At 36.7% G+C, this 19,735-nt stretch overlaps 1 protein-coding gene and 1 pseudogene across 1 annotated transcript in view; one reads left to right on the top strand and one right to left on the bottom strand.

Annotated features, from left to right (window-relative positions):
- The window catches only part of FRK (fyn related Src family tyrosine kinase), a 133,809-nt gene that overhangs the window by 42,520 nt on the left and 71,554 nt on the right, over positions 1-19,735 (bottom strand). The window contains exon 2 of the mRNA XM_069077014.1: positions 8,791-8,912. Within this exon, the coding sequence (XP_068933115.1) occupies positions 8,791-8,912 (122 nt within the window). The remainder of the gene's footprint in view (positions 1-8,790; positions 8,913-19,735) is intronic.
- Positions 6,083-7,383, top strand: LOC138152919 (3-ketoacyl-CoA thiolase, mitochondrial pseudogene; annotated as a pseudogene).

Raw genomic sequence — 19,735 nt, 5'->3', positions numbered from 1 at the left:
ATTACTATTAGCTGTAATGGTAACAATTTTCATTTAATACTGTGATTGAGACAATTCAACATCCCAACCAACTGACACATGATAAGAATTTTATGCTTTACTTCAGAAAAAACAATTTACTGCTGGTGACAAATAACAGTGGGAACACTAGCACTACCTGTCACACTCCTAATGAAGACCGATTCTCTGACTATCATAAGTAATGTGTAATATCGAAAAAGATCCACAGTAATTTACAGCTAATTAGTGTCTTACAGTTATGACAACTGTGACCATCCAATCTCTTTTGGTGGATCTACTCAAAAATGCACAATTGTGAACAGCCATGCAAAATCACGATCACCCAATTAGCACTGACCCTGACCTCAGACTCCCACCTCTCAATGCCAAATCAGTCATCAATAAATCATGCTTCCTCATAAAGCTTTCCCATGACAGCTAACCTACCATAGACTTCCAAAGAATAAAGACAATGCTTCTAAGGAAAAGTAATGGGGAAGAGTCAGAGAGAGAGAGAGAGAAAGGATGAAGTTAGGTTCTTTTTATCAACACAGCAGTCAACAAAATTGAAAATATCGATTCTGACTGAATCCATAAGAAGTACATCCAAAAAGCATTAGTAGAGATCAGAAGTAGTGATAGATTAATACATACATACATACATACAAACATACATACATATATGCATAATAGGTACATTTTTATACAAAGATTCTTTTGCTCTTTCTTTGGTACATCTTTATTTCTAATAAGGAAATATGTCATTCCAGAGTCCTGAATGATATATATTCTGGTTCCTGGTGAACACAAAGCAGACAGATCATTTGTTTAAAAGACTCTAAATGATCTACATTCATTGAAAAGGCTCTCAAAATGATATGCAGGTCTTGAAGCAAGGTCTGTATAAGCTTTGTAAATCCATAAGTATACTCTACAGTATTGTCACAGACTAATAGCACTCCACTGCCAATATTTTAATAATTGAGTCCTTTGTCCTAAGTCCCATTGTGCTGTTGGTTTGTGTTTTGCCTTGCTTTTTTTTATTCCACAATATCTTCTTAGAGGATATTTACCCCAGGCACAGATCACAGGAATTATTTCATGACTGCTACTTTCACTTGGCATCTATCCAGAAAATATTAGTCCATCCCTTTTTTCAAACAAATTCAAAACTTTTAATCTGGCTTTTGGCTATGATTTGATCTGTGAATATTGGCACAAGACAGAAATACAAACATAGCTGAATTTAAATAGGCAATTCTGTGTGAGTAATGTGTTGGTATCATTTAAGCATAGAGATTGGTCAGTAATATTCTATCCTATAAACAAAGCATCTCTTCATGTTAATGTAAGTGTAATCAAAATGAGAAGAGTGAATACTATCATATAAATAACTATGTTTCATATACATACTCTGGAACTGTGTTTTTTTTAATTCATGTGTGATTTAGTAGAAAGAGCAGTGAGCTAACAATCTAGAGATTTTAGTTCTAGATCTGACTTTGCCATAAATTAGTTCCATTCCTATGAAGTAACTCACTATACTTTGGGGCGACATGAATTTCCTCATCTGAAAAATAAGAGGGATGAACTCAAATATTATCATAGCTCCCTTCAATCTTTGATGTTCTTTTACTTATGAAGTTGAGATGGAAGTGAATCACAGAACCCCTAACTCTTGTTCATTCACAGAGAAAGAATTTGTGGAGTCAATGCTTGAGCTCCTCTGAAAGAGCCTTTATAGTAGCAATACTTATTTGAGGAGTTTTTTTTTAATAAAATTTTTTAATGAACAAAAATCTACCTTATTTCCATCTGCCTCCCTCCTTCTGATTAAGAAAGAATAAATAACAAAACCCCTATTATAAATACACATATTCAAACAAAACAAATCCCTTCATTGGCTATGACCCATCAAAAATATCTCAATCTGCACTCTGAGTCCATCCCCTTTCTATAAGGAAGTGGATAGGTTGATTTATCTAGTGAGTCCCCTGGAATTCACATTGGTCATTCCTTTGATCATAGTTTCTAAGTCTTTCAATGTTGTTTGTCTTTACAATATTGTCACTATATGTACCATTCTTCTTATTCTGTTCACCTGATTCTTCATCAGTTCATAAAAGTCTTCCCAGCTTTCTCTGAAACCATTCCCTTTATCATTTCTTATAGTAAAAGAGTATTTCATCACATTCATATATCATAATTTATTCAGACAGTCTTAATAGGTGGGCCCCCCTCATTTTCCATTTCTTTGCCCTTCAAAAAATGCTATAAATATACATAATAAAAATGTACATCCTTAAAGTTTGTTTTGTTTAGGATTAATCCCTCCCTTAATTTACCTTCCATCTTACTCATCTCTGTCTCTTCTTTCCAATCTCCTTATTAAGGGATATGTGTGTTTATATATATATATACCCCTCCTGGATCACTGCCTTATCATGGGGAAGGGATTACATAACTTAATGAAACTATGAGCTATGCCATGTGGGGTTACCAAGACACAAAGGTCATAGTGGAGAGTTCTGACAAAAAGTGATCCACTGGAAAAGGAAATCACAAACCACTCCAGGATCTTTGACTAGAAAACCATGGACAGTATGGAGAACACAAGGTCCTGGTGTGCTTTGGTCCAAGGATCAGGAAGAATTGGGCACACCTGAATGACTGAACAAGAACAATGTTTATGTATCTGTCAGTGTGTATGTGTGACGGGGAGAAGGGGTGTGGGTGTGGATGTATAGGTGGGTGTGAGTGTAAATTTTTCCCTCTTTTGACCAGTTCATATGAGAGTGAAGTTCAAATATCAACTGTGCCCCTCTCCCTTCTTCCTGTTTGTATAGACTTCTACTTATGTAGCCTGATTATGTGACATCATTACACCCCCCTTCTTCACTCTCCTCATGTTATTCCTCCTCTCCTCACTTTCCTTTTTTTCCTTTAAGATCATAAAAACATAACAGAACCACTCCGAGGTCCTCTAATTAGGCTTCCTTTATGACCCTAATGATAAAGTTCATCTTCCCCTCTTAGAACCTAAACAAGTAATCCACATTCAGTTCCTCATGATGACTCATTCTTGACTCCAGTGTTTGAACTTTGAAGTTTCTCCATAGTTTTGTCTTTCATCAGAAATGCTTGCAAGTATTCTATTTCATTAAAAATCCATTTCCTAACCCCAATAGGATTATTTTCTGGGTAAATTATTCTTAGTTATAAGCATATATTCTTTCCCTATATCTTATTCTAAGTTCTTTGTTCTTTTACAGTTAAAGCTATTAAACCATATGTGATACTGCCTGAGATTCTTCAGTACCTGAATACTTTCTTTCTGGCTACTTGTAGTATTTGTAGTTGACCTGGAAGCTCTGGATTTTGGTTAAAATGCTCCTGGGAATTTTCATTTTGGGGTCTATTTCAAGAGGTGAGCAAGAAAGAAAGAAAGAGAATTATCTTTCCATTTTGCATCCTTGTTCTAAGAGATCTAGATTATTTTCTTTAATGATTTCTTGAGGTCTAAGCTTCTTTTGTAGTTATGATTCCCAGGCAGTCCCATGATTCCTAACTTTTTTTTCCCTTCAATCTGTTTTCAAGATCAGTTCTTACTATGAGATATCTTCCATTTTTTTCTATTGCTTTTAGTCTTTTGACTTTGTTTTTAATATTTCTGGTTGTCTCATGAAGTCATTACCTCTAAGTTGATACATTCTAATTTTCAGGAAGTTTATAGCTAGATCAAGATTTATGCCTCTTACTGCAAGTTGTTAATTCTCTTTGCATGTCTTTCTTCCATATCTCTCATTTCTTTTTCTTTTTTACCTCTTGTGCTTTCATTTGGTTTTGGAAACCATTTTTATCTCTTTTTTCTTTTGACTCTTGCTTCATCTCTTTCAGGAATTCTAGTTGAGTTTGTGTCCTAGCCATGTTTTCCTTTGGAGCTTTGCTTGTAAATGTTTGGAGGTTATTCTCTTCTATGTATCTTAAGTATCCTTGTCGACATTAGAATTTTTTGATGAGCAGAATTCTCTTTTTTTAAATTTGTTCATTCTTTCAAGCTACTTCCTGACTTTAGACATTACATTCCATGGCAAAGCAGCTCTAAACAACAATGGAAAGTACTTGACTGAATATAGCCACTCCTCCTGTAATACCACCCCTAAGTACAGTTCCTCTCCTCAACCTTCCTTGGGTCCGTGACCCAAAACTGGAGAACAAGAAACAAAGTGACCAAGTGATATTTGTTCCTGAACCTTGCACAAAGCTGGCTTTCTCTTTGTTGGATTTGGGATCTCTTGCCCCGATGCACAACTTCTACCTGCACTAGAATGTTCCATATGACTATTCCAGGTTACACCACCATCCCCTGTGTCCAAAGTCTTCTCTGTCTATCTCCTTAAGCCTCCTTGGGATAGCAAGATGACTGTGATTTTTTTTCACAGATTATCTCTGGAAAGTTCCCTTTTTCTTCTCAAATTCTATGAATACATAAACTTCAAATAGTTACTAGAGTGGAACCAAGAGTGCAGAGTAACAAGAAGTAGAGCCAAACTTTCCACACACACACACACACACACACACACACACACACACACACACACACCACAACAACTCTGATAAGATCTCCAAAAATGTATCACACTGAGTCCTTATCAGAAAATCCAAGGGGAAAATCATACTAAGTCATTTTTCTATCCCAGCAAGGCACAAGTAGACAGATAATCTGTGAACTGGAGATAGAGGTATAGCCAAGAACATAGAGCATTCACTGGAGAGAGAAGTTGTGCACCAGGACACAACTGGAGAAAACTGTGTCCAGATAACAAATAGGTATGATTTTAAAATATCTAACTCATGGATCAAAGTAGAAGTGATTTCCTAAAACTTCGGGGAATATTTGTGTTGGCACTGAGCAATCATATAAGCCATAACTTCTTGTTCTCTTCCCTTTATGATATTGTCTTACCTAGGAAAAACTATAGGCATGTAGACAGGAAGTGCTTAACAGGCAACTTTATTTGTATCAACTAATATTCATTGAATACTTGTGTGCAGTCCAATAAAGTTTTGGGGTTACCAAACAGTATTTTGCAGAATCTCTGCCTCCTTGGGGTTTAAAATCTAGTTTGGGAGTAAAAATGCATAATGGAAGGATACATGTGCTGTCTAGAATTTGAGCTTCTCAGTATAAGGTAAGCTCCTTGAACACAAGGATTATTTTTTTTCTTTTTTAGTCTTTTTGTCCCCAAAGCATAAATACTGTATGATCAGAGAGTAGATACTTAATGGATTCCCTGTTTGATTAGATTAGGATAGACCAACCTCTCTCCATGTTCCATAATAATATGAATAGAGATTCCATTGAAAAATGTAAATGTCAGAGTTTCCCTCTAAAAAACTAAATATGGAATTATTACATATTAGGCATACTTATTATGTATAATAATTTTTCCATTTGAAAATAACTTTAATTTTCTCCATTCTCTTTGAAAATTTCCCAACCTTTATTTATCCCAGGACCATTCTATAACTCCAAATTTGCCTCAAGACTGAAGTAGCATTTATGAGCCCTGTCAAGATATCTCAAGCACAAAAGTATTCCATGTTCCAATTAGTTGAGGAAAAGCTGGTGGACAGAGTAATTTCTCTGAAATTTCAAAGGAAGAAATGATGACAGAGGGCAGGAAAGGTCTTGTGGGAGAGATGAATGAGACTTGACCTCAACCTTAGAATCATAAAATCATAGATTTGAAACTAGAATTGACCTTAGAGGTCCTCTCATTTAACCTCTTCATTTTAATTTTTCTTCCTGTCTTGTGAAGTCATTTGATCCATTCTAACTGTCAAGGAATATATTACAGGGAGTTTATCTTTTGGAAATAAGAAAACTGAGATCCACAATGGGTAAGTAATTTGCCCAAGGTCACACAAGACATAAGTGGCATAGGTAGGATTCAAACACAGACCCTCTGATTCCAAATCCAGTATCTTTTCCATCATGTTGAACTGTTTATTTAAATAAAGGATATCCCAGAAATTCTCTCTCTCCCAGCTGAGGGAAAAGCATCCTTCCTGCCCAGCCATGTCCCTGCTCTGAGGTGTGTACACAGTTGCTGTCAAGTGAACACCCTTTGGGACCTATGGAGGTTTACTAAAGGATTTCACAGCCACAGACCTGGCTGAATTGGCTGCCAAGGCTAGCCTGTCTGCTGGCTAAGTACCTCCAGAAATTATTGACAGGGTGATCATGGGAAATGTGACACAGTTCTTAAGACGCTATGTAACTGGTGAGGCATATTGGTCTGTGTGTGGGAGTCCCTCAGGCCACCCCAACCCTCATTCTGAATAGACTTTGTGGCTCTGGCTTCCAGTCTATTGTCAGTGAATGTCAGGAAATTTGTGCCAAGGATGCTGAAGTGGTGCTATGTGGAGGAACAGAAAGTATGAGCCAGGCTCCCTACTGTGTCAGAAACATACACTTTGGTACCAAGCTTGGAACAGACCTCAAGATGGAAGACACTTTGTGGACATCACTGACTGATCAGCATATTAAAACTCCTATGGCAGTTACTGCTAAGAATCTTGCCGAAAAACATAAAATAAGCAGAGAAGCCTGTGATAAATATGCTTTGCAGTCACAGCAGAGGTGGAAAGCTGCTAATGATGCTGGCTACTTTAATAATGAAATGGCACCCATTGAAGTGAAAACAAGGAAAGGAAAAGAGAGGATACAAAAGGATGAACATCCCTGGCCCCAAGCCCCAAACAATGATGGAACAACTGGCCAAGCTCCCTCCAGTCTTCAAGAGAGGGGGAACTGTCACTGCAGGAAATGCTTCGGGAGTGTCTGACAGACCTGGAGCTGTGATCATAGTGAGTGAACATGCTGTTAAAAAGCATAACCTGACCCCACTTGCTAGAGTTGTGGGCTACTTTGTATCCAGATGTGATCCCAACATCATGGGCATTGGTCCTGTTCCTGCCATAAGTAGGGCACTAAAAAAGTCTGGGCTGAGCCTTAAAGACATGGTTTTGGTTGAAGTGAATGAAGATTTTGCTCCATGGTATCTAGCAGTGGAAGAATCTTTGCAGCTTGACCCAAATAAAACCAATGTTTTGGAGGAGCCATCTCCCTGGGCCACCCTTTGGCAGCCTCTGGCTCATAGATCACTGCTCATCTGGTTCATGAGTTAAGACGTCAAGATGCAAAGTATGCCGTGGGATCAGCAATCACTCTTATCATTGAGAACATGGCCCAAGGAGCCAAGGACACGGCAACTAGAGACCGTAGCCTGTAAACATTTATTTGCTAAAAATTGTGTGCAAGAAAAATCATAGCCTTCACATAAGTTCCTGACATTGACCTTATGTTGCCAAAGAAACTTCCAGTGGGTCTAGGGGGTGAAGATGGATTCTGAGTGGATTCTGAGGACACTAAGGCTAAGAAATTCATTTATCCAGGATGAGTACCCATCAGAAAACAAAACTTTTTCCAGATTGGCACCAATAGCACAAAGTATATTTCTAAGGGAATTTGGCAAGGGTAGGACTCCTGATTTATAACCACCAAACATACCTTTCTGCCTTATTACACAGCTGCAAGGCCATCTTACCAGTGGATGCCTTACTTCTCTAAAACTTGGTTCACTCCTCTAATAAAAGATGCGTTTTCCATTTCATTACAATCAGAAGGCCTTTATTGATCATTTTTGGGATTTTGTTGTGTACTAAAATGCACTAAATTCACTTCACAGGTCATTTATGACATTTATGACAAAAATCATTATAAAATATGAATAAAAAGTCATCTCAAAAAAAAGAAAGGATATTTCACACTGATGCAAAACACTTCTAAGAAGTACCTAATTTTAAAAACAAAAATCATATAAACACAACAAAAAGAGAAGGGGGGAGAGGAATCTCTTCTATTTCTTTTTTTTGAGCAATGTAATTGCGTACATAACTAAGTTAACCAAAAGTTGTAAATATGAGAAACTATCGAATAGTTCATTTCCAATAAGTAATGGGATTACTTAAAAGTATTCAGCTACAGTATTCAAATTCATATTCTATTTACTGTTAACAGTAAGTTAACACAAAAAGTTAATCTAAATTGTGACCATACCAGTTTGATAAATGAGTAGTGTTTGACTCCTACATATTCCCTTCCTAAAAGGTACCTATATAGTACAAATGAGTAGATGTACCAGCATACATTTTTTTTTCATTTTCATATCTTGAATGCATAGAACTAATGTATAGAACTTATGTTTTGAAATTATTTTTTCTTAGCCATAGATTGAAATCCTTCACTAATTCTTGCACCACCCCTAAGAATTATTACAATATACTTAACTTCATTGCTTTTACATGAGTAACAAAAAGAACAGAGTTTAAATGAATACTTCCTTGATCCCATGATAGATACATGGCAAACAAGGGCCCCAAGCCTATACAAGGTATCTAAAAGTCTTAGTGTGGTTTTAAGCAACTTTGTTCAGTAATTTGTCAGTTGTGTCTGACTCATGTTTCATGACCCCATTCAGAGTTTTCTTGGCAAAGATACTAGAGTGGTTTGCCATTTCCTTCTCCAACTTACTTTACAGATAAGGAAATTGAGACTAAAAGAGCCAAGTGACTTGTCCAAGGTCACATAGCTAGTGTCTGAGATCATATTGGAACCCAAGAAGATGAGTTCTCCCAACTCCAGGCCCAATGCTCTAGGCCCTGCACCACCTAGATGACCTGAAGACTTTTGGAATACCCCTCATTTCCCCCAAAATTCCATACCTGAAAGGGAGAAGTCTCCTTTCTGAGTTTCACTTTCTCTAATTAGGAAGGCACCATTCTCATTTCCTGGATATAGTAGTTGTTTTTCTGCATCTACTCTCTTGATTGAACCAAAGAACCACCTATAACAAGAGATATGCACATTTTAATTATCCAGTGATACTCCATCATTCAAAGAAGAACAAGATACTTAGTAAGAATGAGTGTTGACGTTTCAACTGTGCTTTGTGGTTTTTGTCATCTTTATGAAATATGCCTAGAATGAATATTGACTACTTAGCACATAGATGCCAAAGGCAGTAAATTTGGGGGACTGAAAAGAAGAGATGTGACTGCTATTGGGATCCTGAATAAAATTGCAAAGTAGGTGAAGTTTTTCTTCAGTGTTCCCTCTCCTCTCTTTTCAGAGCCCCAATATGAGGCACAGCTTTATTCTTTTCTCTCCCCTATATCCCTCTGCCCTGATGTGGCCCTTTCACTCCCTAAAGGTAGCCCCTCATCAAAGTGCTCCAAAATTCACAGGATCTTGGAACTAAAGTTGGAAGAAATCTTAGTGACCCTCTATTCCAAAATCCTTATTTTATTTTTTTTTTGGTCTTTATTAATTTGTTTATTTTTAGTTTACAAGATGCAGTTCCACAATTCCTTGAGTTACAAATTTTCTCCTCCTTCCTCCTCTGCCCCCCCCCACCCCCATGGCAGCATACAATCAGGTATAGGATCTGCAGATACTTTCACATTAGACATTAGTCAGGTTATAAAAAAGGATTGTATCAGATGGAATGAACAATGGGAAAGAGGAAACAAACCAAACAAGAAAAAGAAAGAGGGCAGGTAATTGCTTCAATCTGCATTCAAATGCTGTTCTTTCTAGTTCTTTCTCTGAAATGTAGATATCTCTCTCCATCATGACTCTTTTGGAGTTGACTTATAAACCTGCATTGCTGAGAAGAGCCCAGTCTATCAAAGCTGGTCATCACACATATGTTGTGTCTGTAATTGTGTACAAATTTCTCCTGGTTCTACTCTTCTCACTCATCATCAGTTTGTATAAGCCTCTCCAGGTAAATATGAAGTCCATCTGCTCCTCCTTTCTTATAGCACAATAGAATTCCATTACATTCGTATACCACAAGTTGTTCAGCCATTGCCCAATTGGTGGGCATCCCCTCCATTTCCAATTCTTTGCCACCACAAAAAGAGCTGCTATAAATATTTTTGTACATATGAGACTTCCTCCCACTTCTATGATCTCTTTGGGATACAACCCTACAAGTGGTATTGCTGGGTCAAAGGGTATGAACAAAACCCTTATTTTAAAGGTTAGGAAACTGGGACCCTGAGAGTTTAAGTGACTATCTGAGGATATATAGATAATAAGTGTCAGAGATGGAATTTGAACCCAGGTACTATGATTCCCAAGCCAAAGCTCTTTCCACTTAATCAAGCTATTTCCCTAATTCTTCCTTAATCTCATGGATTCCCAACAATTATAGCTCCCATTCCTGTAGTATTAATCTCTTAGGAAAACAAGGCAAAATCATTTATACTAAAATGTGAATAGCAAATCCAGATGAGTTTTATTTTTAAAGTTTTATTTTAAAATCTTCAAGAGCTTCTAACTACAAGGGATATCTAACTAATGGGAACAGGAGAGAAAATGTTTGAGTAAGTGACCCTTTCTTGTCTCATCTGCATACTCTAAGCCAATGGTTTCAAACTCAAATTGAACTGGGAGACACTAAACATAAGGATCCTTAAGGGCACAAGTTGACTTGGAAAATCACATATTGATATCATATATTTTATCATATGATTTATTGTATATTTACTTTCTTATTAAATATTTCCCAATTATATTTTAATCTAGTTGAGGACATATTTAGAATTGTTATGGGACACATGTTCGATACCTGTGTTCTAATCTACTATTTGAAGCACAATATTAGAACTGACTTTAAACAAACCTTGTGTACTATAATTGAGTAGTACTAGGGAAGTCTATTCATCAAAAAAATCTCTTCCACTAAAATGATATGGTGCTTGAAATCCAGCTATTAGAGATTTACTCCTTTTCTCCTTCCAATTCTCATATCACTTTGTAGCTCTTTTAATGCATTTTTACACTCTAGGTTTTAATATGCTGTCTTTTTTTTCAGCTAGTGCATACCAAAGAAACATGGCAATCCTGTTAAAAGCTGTATCCCTAACAGTGCATCATATTTTTTGACATGAAGGCTGAGAGTGAATGTGAAAAAGGAAGTACACATCATAATCAGTTCAGACTTGGATTTTCCTTGCCTTAATCTTGTTACAAAATGTCTCTTGTGCATGCTTTTTATCACTGTCATTTCATTAAGAAGCAGTAATAAAATAGACTATCCAGTCCATGATTCTATTGCTCTATTTTGTGTAATAGATTAAAATTTTAGGAGGATATCATGCTTTACCTAGTATTGCATAGTAAACATCATGTGTTGAATAATACCATATTTTTCTTGGTTTTCTCAGCTCCTCATATAATTTCAAATAAATTTTGTCAAAATTTTCAAAGAAACTTAGGTTTCCCCATTTTGTTTGGCCATATTAAATTTGAAAGAGACCTTAGAAATCAAATTCATTTTCTAAATGAGAAAACTGAGACCTAGAATTCGAGATAAATAAATGAAAAAGCATTATTAAGCACTTACAATTTGCAAAGTATTATGCAAAGCAAGGGGATACAAACAGATAAGTATGATAGTCCCTGGTTTCAAGAAGCTCACATTCTAATAGAGGAATGAGAAATATCAGTTTTAGCTATAAGTCATATGGCAATGCATCTTATTTAATGACACTACCACAGATAAAATCATATGCATATATGATACTGAACCACTTAGTAATACTAAGGACTTTGGTCCAAAGAATTTCCTTCCAAGAGTCTAGTAGTTAAGATTGATGAAGGGGGCATAGCAAATGCTGACATCTTTGCAGGATACATTTCCACAGGATAGTTTCTCAGGATGATGGCTTCCAGGGCTGGATTGGAAGGAGGAGTGGTGGTCTACAGGTCTACCTGCCATTTGTAGTAATTAGTTACCATTTGGCATTGGGGGTGGGGGTATTAAGTAATTTGGGGCCCTTCTCCCCAGGGATTCCTCTCCTCAGTAATGGCTATGGGGCCCAGGCTGGAAGCAGGGCCAGCAGTCTGAAGGACAATGCTATTACCAGGGCTCTTAGGGTCAGGGTCCTGATGTCTCCACTGGGGTCTGAGTGGAGATGGAAGTAGTGGTAGTGATTTGATTTGCCTGGTACATGTTGTCTTGTAGCTCTTTGTGCTAGTTTCAGCAATTATTATTATTGCTGTTTCAGCAATTATTAATACTGACTAATTAACAGCAACAGAGTTTTCAAATCAAGTCCCATCAAATATTATATCTCATATTGAGAAAATGATGCAGAGGTGGTAAAGGGAAATTTTTAAATTGTAGTCATTGCTATACAATATGTATGCAGTCTGTGCATAACTTAGCAGATGATATATGGACCCATGAACTATTTGAGAAACTTCATTACAATGCTTCACAGAACAAAGGTAGCATAGTATGTTAATAATAATAGTTAGCATTTATATAGTTCTTTAAAAATTTGCAAAGCACTTAACCAAAAGAAAAAAAAAAGGTTGGATTTGGTTTCAGGAGACTTGGATATGTATTCTGCCTATGATACTGACTAATTATACATAACTTCACATCTCTGGGCCACTGGCTCCCCAGCTATAAAACTGAGATAATCATGTGTGTGTGTGTGTGTGTGTGTGTGTGTGTATAATTGCTACAAAGATAAAATGAGGTAATATATGCAAAGCAATTTACACACCTACGTGGTGCAGTGGATAGAGCATGGGGTCTGCAGTTAGGAGAATCTGAGTTCAAACCCAGTGTCAGACATTTACTGTGTGGCCCTGGGCAAGTCACTTAACCCCAATTGCCTCCAAAAAAGCAAAACAAAACAAAAAAAGAAAGAAACAACTGAACTTAGAGGTTGAAAACCTCAAGTTCTCTCCACTGAAAATATAAAATGTATACTTTCTGCATAATATAAAGTGCTATCACTATTGAAAGGAATCATCTACAAGGGGTCTAAGCAGTTCAACTTTTGTTCTGCTTCTGACTCAAAACTCTTTAAGAGCTATGAAAATGTATGCAATCATTATTATTAAGTTCAACAACAACAAATTTTGATTAAAAATCTATAGAGTAAAGGAGACTATTGGGTCCTGAGGGAAAACAAAATTTATATAAAAGAGGATTCAATCCCTGGTGCCTTTGTCTTGGATGAGCTGACTCCTAAGGCCCCTCTCTAATGCTGTCAGTTACAAGAGGATGCTAAATATACATGATTCTCCTCACATTGTTATGTTTTCCATTTTCTTTCCCTCTAACCAATTCAATTCTTTCCCTGATATCTCTTCCTTACATTCTTCTTTCTCACCATCTATTCTAAGTCTGGAAGCATATTTAAAACCTCATTGTTAGGTCCACCAAAATAAGAAGACATAATATTTTCTCAGGGCTAAAATTATTTAGGGTTTTTACTCTTTTGTTAGGGTGAGGGTTAGGTTTTAGTTGTAATTATTAGGAAGATTTTCCTTAGGTCTATCCTAACTCTTAAGTTGATGAAAAGGGTTTGCTTTGGTTTTGGGGGGGGGGAAGAAAAGGATCAAAGAAAAGAAAGGATCATTGCTGATTATAGATGCTAGCCAACAACAAAGAGAAAGCTTAGAGGCTCAACTCTTATTCTGCTTCTATTTTCTCTATCAAAAAAGGTCTTTGACCTGAGAAGGACAAAAAAGTAGATTAAAAAAAAGACGATTATAGATTTGGGGACAGGAAGAGAAGTTAGAGGTCATTACTCTAACCTCTTTCAATTTAGAAAAGAGGAAGTTGTAGCTTGCTGAGTTCACACAAGTAAAAAGTAGCAGAGCTAGGATTTGAACCCAGGTCCCTTCATCCAAAACCAGTATCTTTTCCACTACATGGAGAGCTGATACTCAAAGTAAGTACAGAAAGAATAAGAGAGTAGGTGCCATCAAAGAATTTGAATTAGCGGGCCCAAATGAATTATGTCTTAGTCTTTGACAGAGTTGGTAGATGTGATCATTGAGTTGCTGTCAGCAATCTTTGACCAGCTAGGTGACATGGTGGATAGAGTGACAGGCCTGGAATCGGGAAGACTCCTCTTCCTGAATTCAATTCTAGCCGCAGACATTTACTAGCTGTGTGACCCTGAACAAGTCACTTAACCTTATTTGCCTCATTTTCCTCATCTGTAAAAATGAGTTGGAGAAGTAAATGGAAAACCATTCCAGTATCTTTGCCAAGAAAACTCCAAATGTCATTACAAAGAGTGGGACATGACTGATATGACTGAAGAACAACAGCAATCTCTGAATGAAGAATAGGAGAAACTAGGAGACAGGCTTCAAGAAGGGCAAATGTTCCATTTCTCAAAACAATAAAGGAAATGGAATCCACAAACTATGGTGTAATGGGCTTATTTTTTTAAATTCCTAACAAAATTCAGGGATATATTATTAAAAGGATGGTTAGTGAATATCTGAAAAAAGATGAACTGTTCATAAAGAGCCACCAAAGTTTCATCAAGAATAGGTGATACTATCTCAGTGGGTGAGGAAGGGACTCATGGGAGGAACAAAACTTTTGAACTCAAAATTTAAAAATAAATGTTAATTTTTAAAAAATTTAATTAAAAAAAGAATAGGTCATGACAGACTAATCTTATTTCCTTTTTTGACAATATTGTTAAATTACCAGATTAGGAGAAAGATGAAGCAAAGCATCTAGTAAAGTCTTTCATGCTATTCTTATGAAAAAGATGGCAACATAGGCTAGAAGAAAGAATTAAATTGGTTCACAATAGGCCAAATGACTAGACCCAAAAAACCATCACTACCTAATGGCTCAATGTGAACTTAAAAGGAATTCTCCAGTAAAAAGTCACCAGGATCTGTATTTGGCTCTCTGCTATTTAATATTTGTCCATGCTTCACATAAATATATTGAGGCCATACTTAGAAAATTTACAAATGACAAAAAGTTGAGAGGAATAGTTACAAACTAGGTGTCAGATAGAGGGTTCAAAAATGACCTGAAGGGCTGATCATTGAACCAAATCAAAGCATGAAATTTAATCATGATAAGTGAAAAGTCTTATTTCTCTCCAAAAAAAAATCAACTTCACAAGAACAAGGCAGAGGAAACATTCCTAAATAAATGTTTATTGACTGACTTAAGGACTGTCATAACTAGAAAGCAGTCCACCTTAAAAAGAAATAAGCCTGGAAATTTTAGTAGACTACAAACTTAGTATGAGTCAACAGTGAAATATGGCAAACTAGATTAATGAGTTAAGGAGGTGAGAACACTGCTGGACTTTGCCCTGTTGAAACCACAGCTGGAATGCTGTATTAAGTTCTTGACACTGTATTTCAGGAAGGACAACATGAAGTTGGACAATGTCCAGAATAAGGGACAGATTAAGCCATTACTATGTAAAGATAAGGTACAGGAACTAAGAAATTTAATCTGGGAGAGAGAAAACTTGGGGAGGGGGGTGTTTATGAGAGCTTTCTGAAGAGCCAAGTATCCTTGAGATGTTAAAAGAAACAAACATTCCCAGCAAATTGGGTTAGACCTTTGCATCAAATTCATGAGACTACACATTCAAGAGTCACAGAAGATGGCAGGCATGTATGGGCTGCAATCTACATCATTGAAGGGCATACCCACATGGCTAGGATCACAAATTTATTCCAGAATTTCAATAGAATAAGGGACTTTTACTAATAATTAAAGCTACTAAAGGAGATAGAATGCCATGGGAAGTGGTAGATTCACTCTAAATGGAAATCTTCAAGGAAAGACTATAGATTAATACCTATTAAATTTGTTTTATAGGGAATTGTCCAAAGTAATTGGACTAGATGATTTCTGAAGTTCCTTCTAATTCTGACACTCTATGATTCTATAAATCTGCTTCTCTGTAACTTCTTCCCATTCCTCCTACTTTTAGCCACTAGACCACTGTATTATAACAGACCACCCAAGCAGAATAAAACTAAGCCTTCTTCCTCATGATAGCTTTCACATATCTGAAGAAAGCTATCATGTCCCACCCCACTCCCCAAGTTCATTCCTCTCTAGACTAAACCTATGGATATTAATTTGAAGTGAAGGGATAGTGTAGGGTAAGGTATGCCTCAAGAGAGACTATTTTAATGAAGTTGGAGAACAATTGATTTAAGTATGTCATACCCACTTTTATTTGGTACAGACCTGTGATTTTATTGTTATAAGGAGCTCCCAGTAAGGAAACTACATCTACCAATGCAGATAAACAGTTTGTTTACAATTTATTATCTTACAGAGTTGCATATAGGTATTAAGAGATTAAGAGAGTGTCCAATCACAAAGCCAGTCTATTGCAGAAGCAGAGTTTAAATACCAGTTTTCTTGATTCTGAGTCCATCTCTGCCTCCTACTCTACACTGCTTTGGCTATAGTGCTGGGACCTGTAGTCAGGAAGATGAGTTCAAATCCAGCCTCATACACTTACTATGTGACCATTGAGTTGTGTGATCCTGAGAAAATCACTTAGTCTCTGTCTACCTCAGTTTCCTCATCTGTAAAACCTACCTCCCAGGGTTATTTAGTGAAAAAAATTAATTATACTTGTATTTCACAAACCTTAAAGGACTATATAAATACTAATTGTTTTTGTTATTGTTGCTAAGTACAGGCAGTAGAATTTTTACATAGGTTTTCTTGACACTAAATCCAGCACTGTAGTCATTACATCATCAAGCCTAATTATAGGATGTCAAGGAACATGCAGAGTTGACCACATATTGGTTGGCTGGCTGGTTGTTCTCCATTATTCTCAAAGAGGACCAAAATGACATCACTACGTTTGGGTCAAGGTACAGTGTTCAACTGTGGCTGATCAGACCAATACAAGCTCAGAAGGCTCTATCACAGGTCAGACACAAATAGTCCACATGAGCATTTGGAGTGGAGGAGATGTTTATAAATTTGTGCATCTCAGGTTTCTTTTCAACCATTGCAATTCTGCTTTGCTCACGAAACACAGCAGCTTCTTTGATGAAGTCATGCCTTAGGAAGAGCTACGTGCAACCTCCAAGCCATGGGACACCAAAGGCCACTGTGAGGAACATCATGAGTATTGTAGCAGACCTCCAGCTCCAAGACCCTGGACTACTGACTGCTGCACTGGCTATAGGACTTTGAGCAAGGAAGAGGAGTGAGGGAAGGGCAGAGACCTGGTAAGTGTGCATAAGTGAACATCCCTACTTTTCCCCTTCTCTTGCTCAGTTCAGTCCTTAAGGAAAATGCTGCCTGATGATTTCAATTAAGCATATCTTTATTGTGGACTGCTCCTTTGGGTGTCTAACCTACGCTAGGAGATAAATACTTGCTAATAGTGCTGTTTAAAGGTGGAATGGACTACTATGGAGACAGTGAGTTCTCTGTCCCTGAAGGTTTTCTAACAGGCTTTATGGTTACATGTGTGGATGATGCAAAAAAGAAGACTTACTCGGGTACAGGTTGGACTAGATGACCTCCAACTCTGAGATTCAAACATTTTACGGTCATTTTCTGTTGCATATCCAGCATTGCCCCCACCCCACTAAAAGATTATTAGATACATTTTTATATTATTCATCTCTCAAGGCACACAAAAATAAATACCTATTCAATAAAAGTCATAATCATATTTATAAAACTACATGTTTCTATTTTTAATATTATCAGGAGCAGGGGTGGGGAACCTGCAGCCTCAAGGCCACATGTGACCTTCTAGGTCCTTGGGTGTGTCCCTTTGATTGAGTCCAAGCTTTAAGGAGTAAATCCTTTTATTAAGGGCATTTGTTCTGTGATGTTTAGATTCAGTCAAAGGGTCACACTTGAGGACCTAGAGGGCTACATGAGGCCTCGAGGCCACAGGTTCCCCACCCCTAATCAAGAGGGATGCCCCACAAGAGGGTTGTATGACAAAGTATACCTCACTTTACCCAATATAGACCACCACAAAATTTGTATAAGTTGAATCTTTATAAATCAAGCAAAATACTGGTCTAAATGAAGGGTGCATTTTTTCCCTCCAAATTTAGCTTCTATGAAATCTAAGTACAGACTATAATTGTTCTTTTAGTGAGAGAATGGCAGTGAAAAATGATGGTGATATCAACAGCAACACTAAAAAAAGTTTTAAAATCTTTATTTTAATTTAAAGATATGTAATAAATATAAGATAATCAGTGTACAGCTACTATTTAAAGACCTCTCATTTTAGGGATAGGAACTATATTTGAGAGTAGCAGATATTTGGAAGAGTTCTCTGAGAACCAATGTATTGGCACTGGGAAATAGGGCAGTTTAAAAGAATAATAAGGAATCTCATTATATAAAAAAGACTTCTTTTCTAATGCAAATGATCTCTTCTATCACTACCCTTCATCCCTACATATAATTGCTCTATTTTTTAACTTCAGATTTTTGTACATAATGTTTTTTCTTAAACAAAGATCCACCTGTTTTAAATCTATAATATTAATGAAAAGGTCATAGCTGTTGGACAGTATCATAAGTTCACTTATCACTTGGAATTCACTTGGCTAAGTTTCCAACAGGAAGAAACAAAACAAGAAGGAAAAAGTCCCAAGTATTTTTAAGGGTAATTTAGCATTATATTTGTGTCCTTCACTTTCACAGATGACGCAACTGTGGTTAATTGGTATTTATGGGTGTGTATTAGTGAAAGGACTAATAAAAGAACAATATTCCACACTATGAACATGTGATAAATAATTTTTACATGCAACTTCTGCTATTTACAAAGCAGCAGCTATTTTCAATTTAACCTCTTTGATTCACAGATGGCCCAAGCTTTTTTCAGGAGTAACCCCAGTTTTGATTGGTACACACTAGACTAGTCTCTCTGATGCCTTAGTTTCTCTCTACTTTCAATTTCATATTGTTTATGTGCAGTAGGCAAGTTAGAATGTCTATAATGCAATGAATATAAACTACATTATACTTAGAAAACAAGGGTGTGCAGGTGATGGGGACTAATTAGTGTACAGCCTCAAAACACATGAGGAGAAATTTAGATTTGACAAGAGACCACTGAGAGCAACTGGGATTTGTCACCTAAATATCAATCAATTATCCAGCTTCATGACATGGCCACCCACACACACACTGGAGACATGACCCTATTTATACTTAACAAAAATAATTCTCACAGTTATTTGAGAAAAGCATAGAGTAAATTGGAGACTGGTATAATAGAAAACAAAGGATTTCAAAAACATTGAGAGTGATGGAGTTGCTGGAAATCTATGAGGACAAGACAAAAATAATTAGAATTCAAGTCTATAAAAGCAAGGTGAAAAGGAGAAATGATTGAAGTCTGTAAAATCAAGAAGGGCATGGAATGGGTGATAAATTTCCCCCTCACTATTATAAGCATTAGGAACACTCCATGGAGTCGCATTCATTTAAAAAATTTCTGTATTGAGCTACTCTAATGCACACAGCAACATTCACAACATGGGAAGCAAAACATCAATGATGTGGTTCTTTCCATCCAAAAGTATAATGGGAATCATAAGACGTACAAATGTGACTATGCACAGTGCCTTGCTAATAGTAAGTGCTTAATAAAGGGTGGTTTTTTTTTCTATTTATGTACTTATTCATATGAAAAGCTAATCAACAATACAAGACAGGTTGCATACTATTGACCCCAGTCTTTCCCCTGAATAGGTCCATGGTTTGAACTTGTCTGGTTTCCATGAATGACCCGATTGGTGCTATCCCACTTGGGGAATAAGGATTATGGAGGCTGGAGTTGGAAA

Source organism: Petaurus breviceps, unplaced genomic scaffold (genome assembly GCF_028583685.1).
Source record: "Petaurus breviceps papuanus isolate PSGF00001 unplaced genomic scaffold, PetGlider_PUasm1.0 90977, whole genome shotgun sequence".
Lineage (NCBI taxonomy): Eukaryota > Metazoa > Chordata > Mammalia > Diprotodontia > Petauridae > Petaurus > Petaurus breviceps.
Note: the sequence above shows the minus strand (reverse complement) of the source record. Positions and strands in the feature narration are given on the sequence as shown.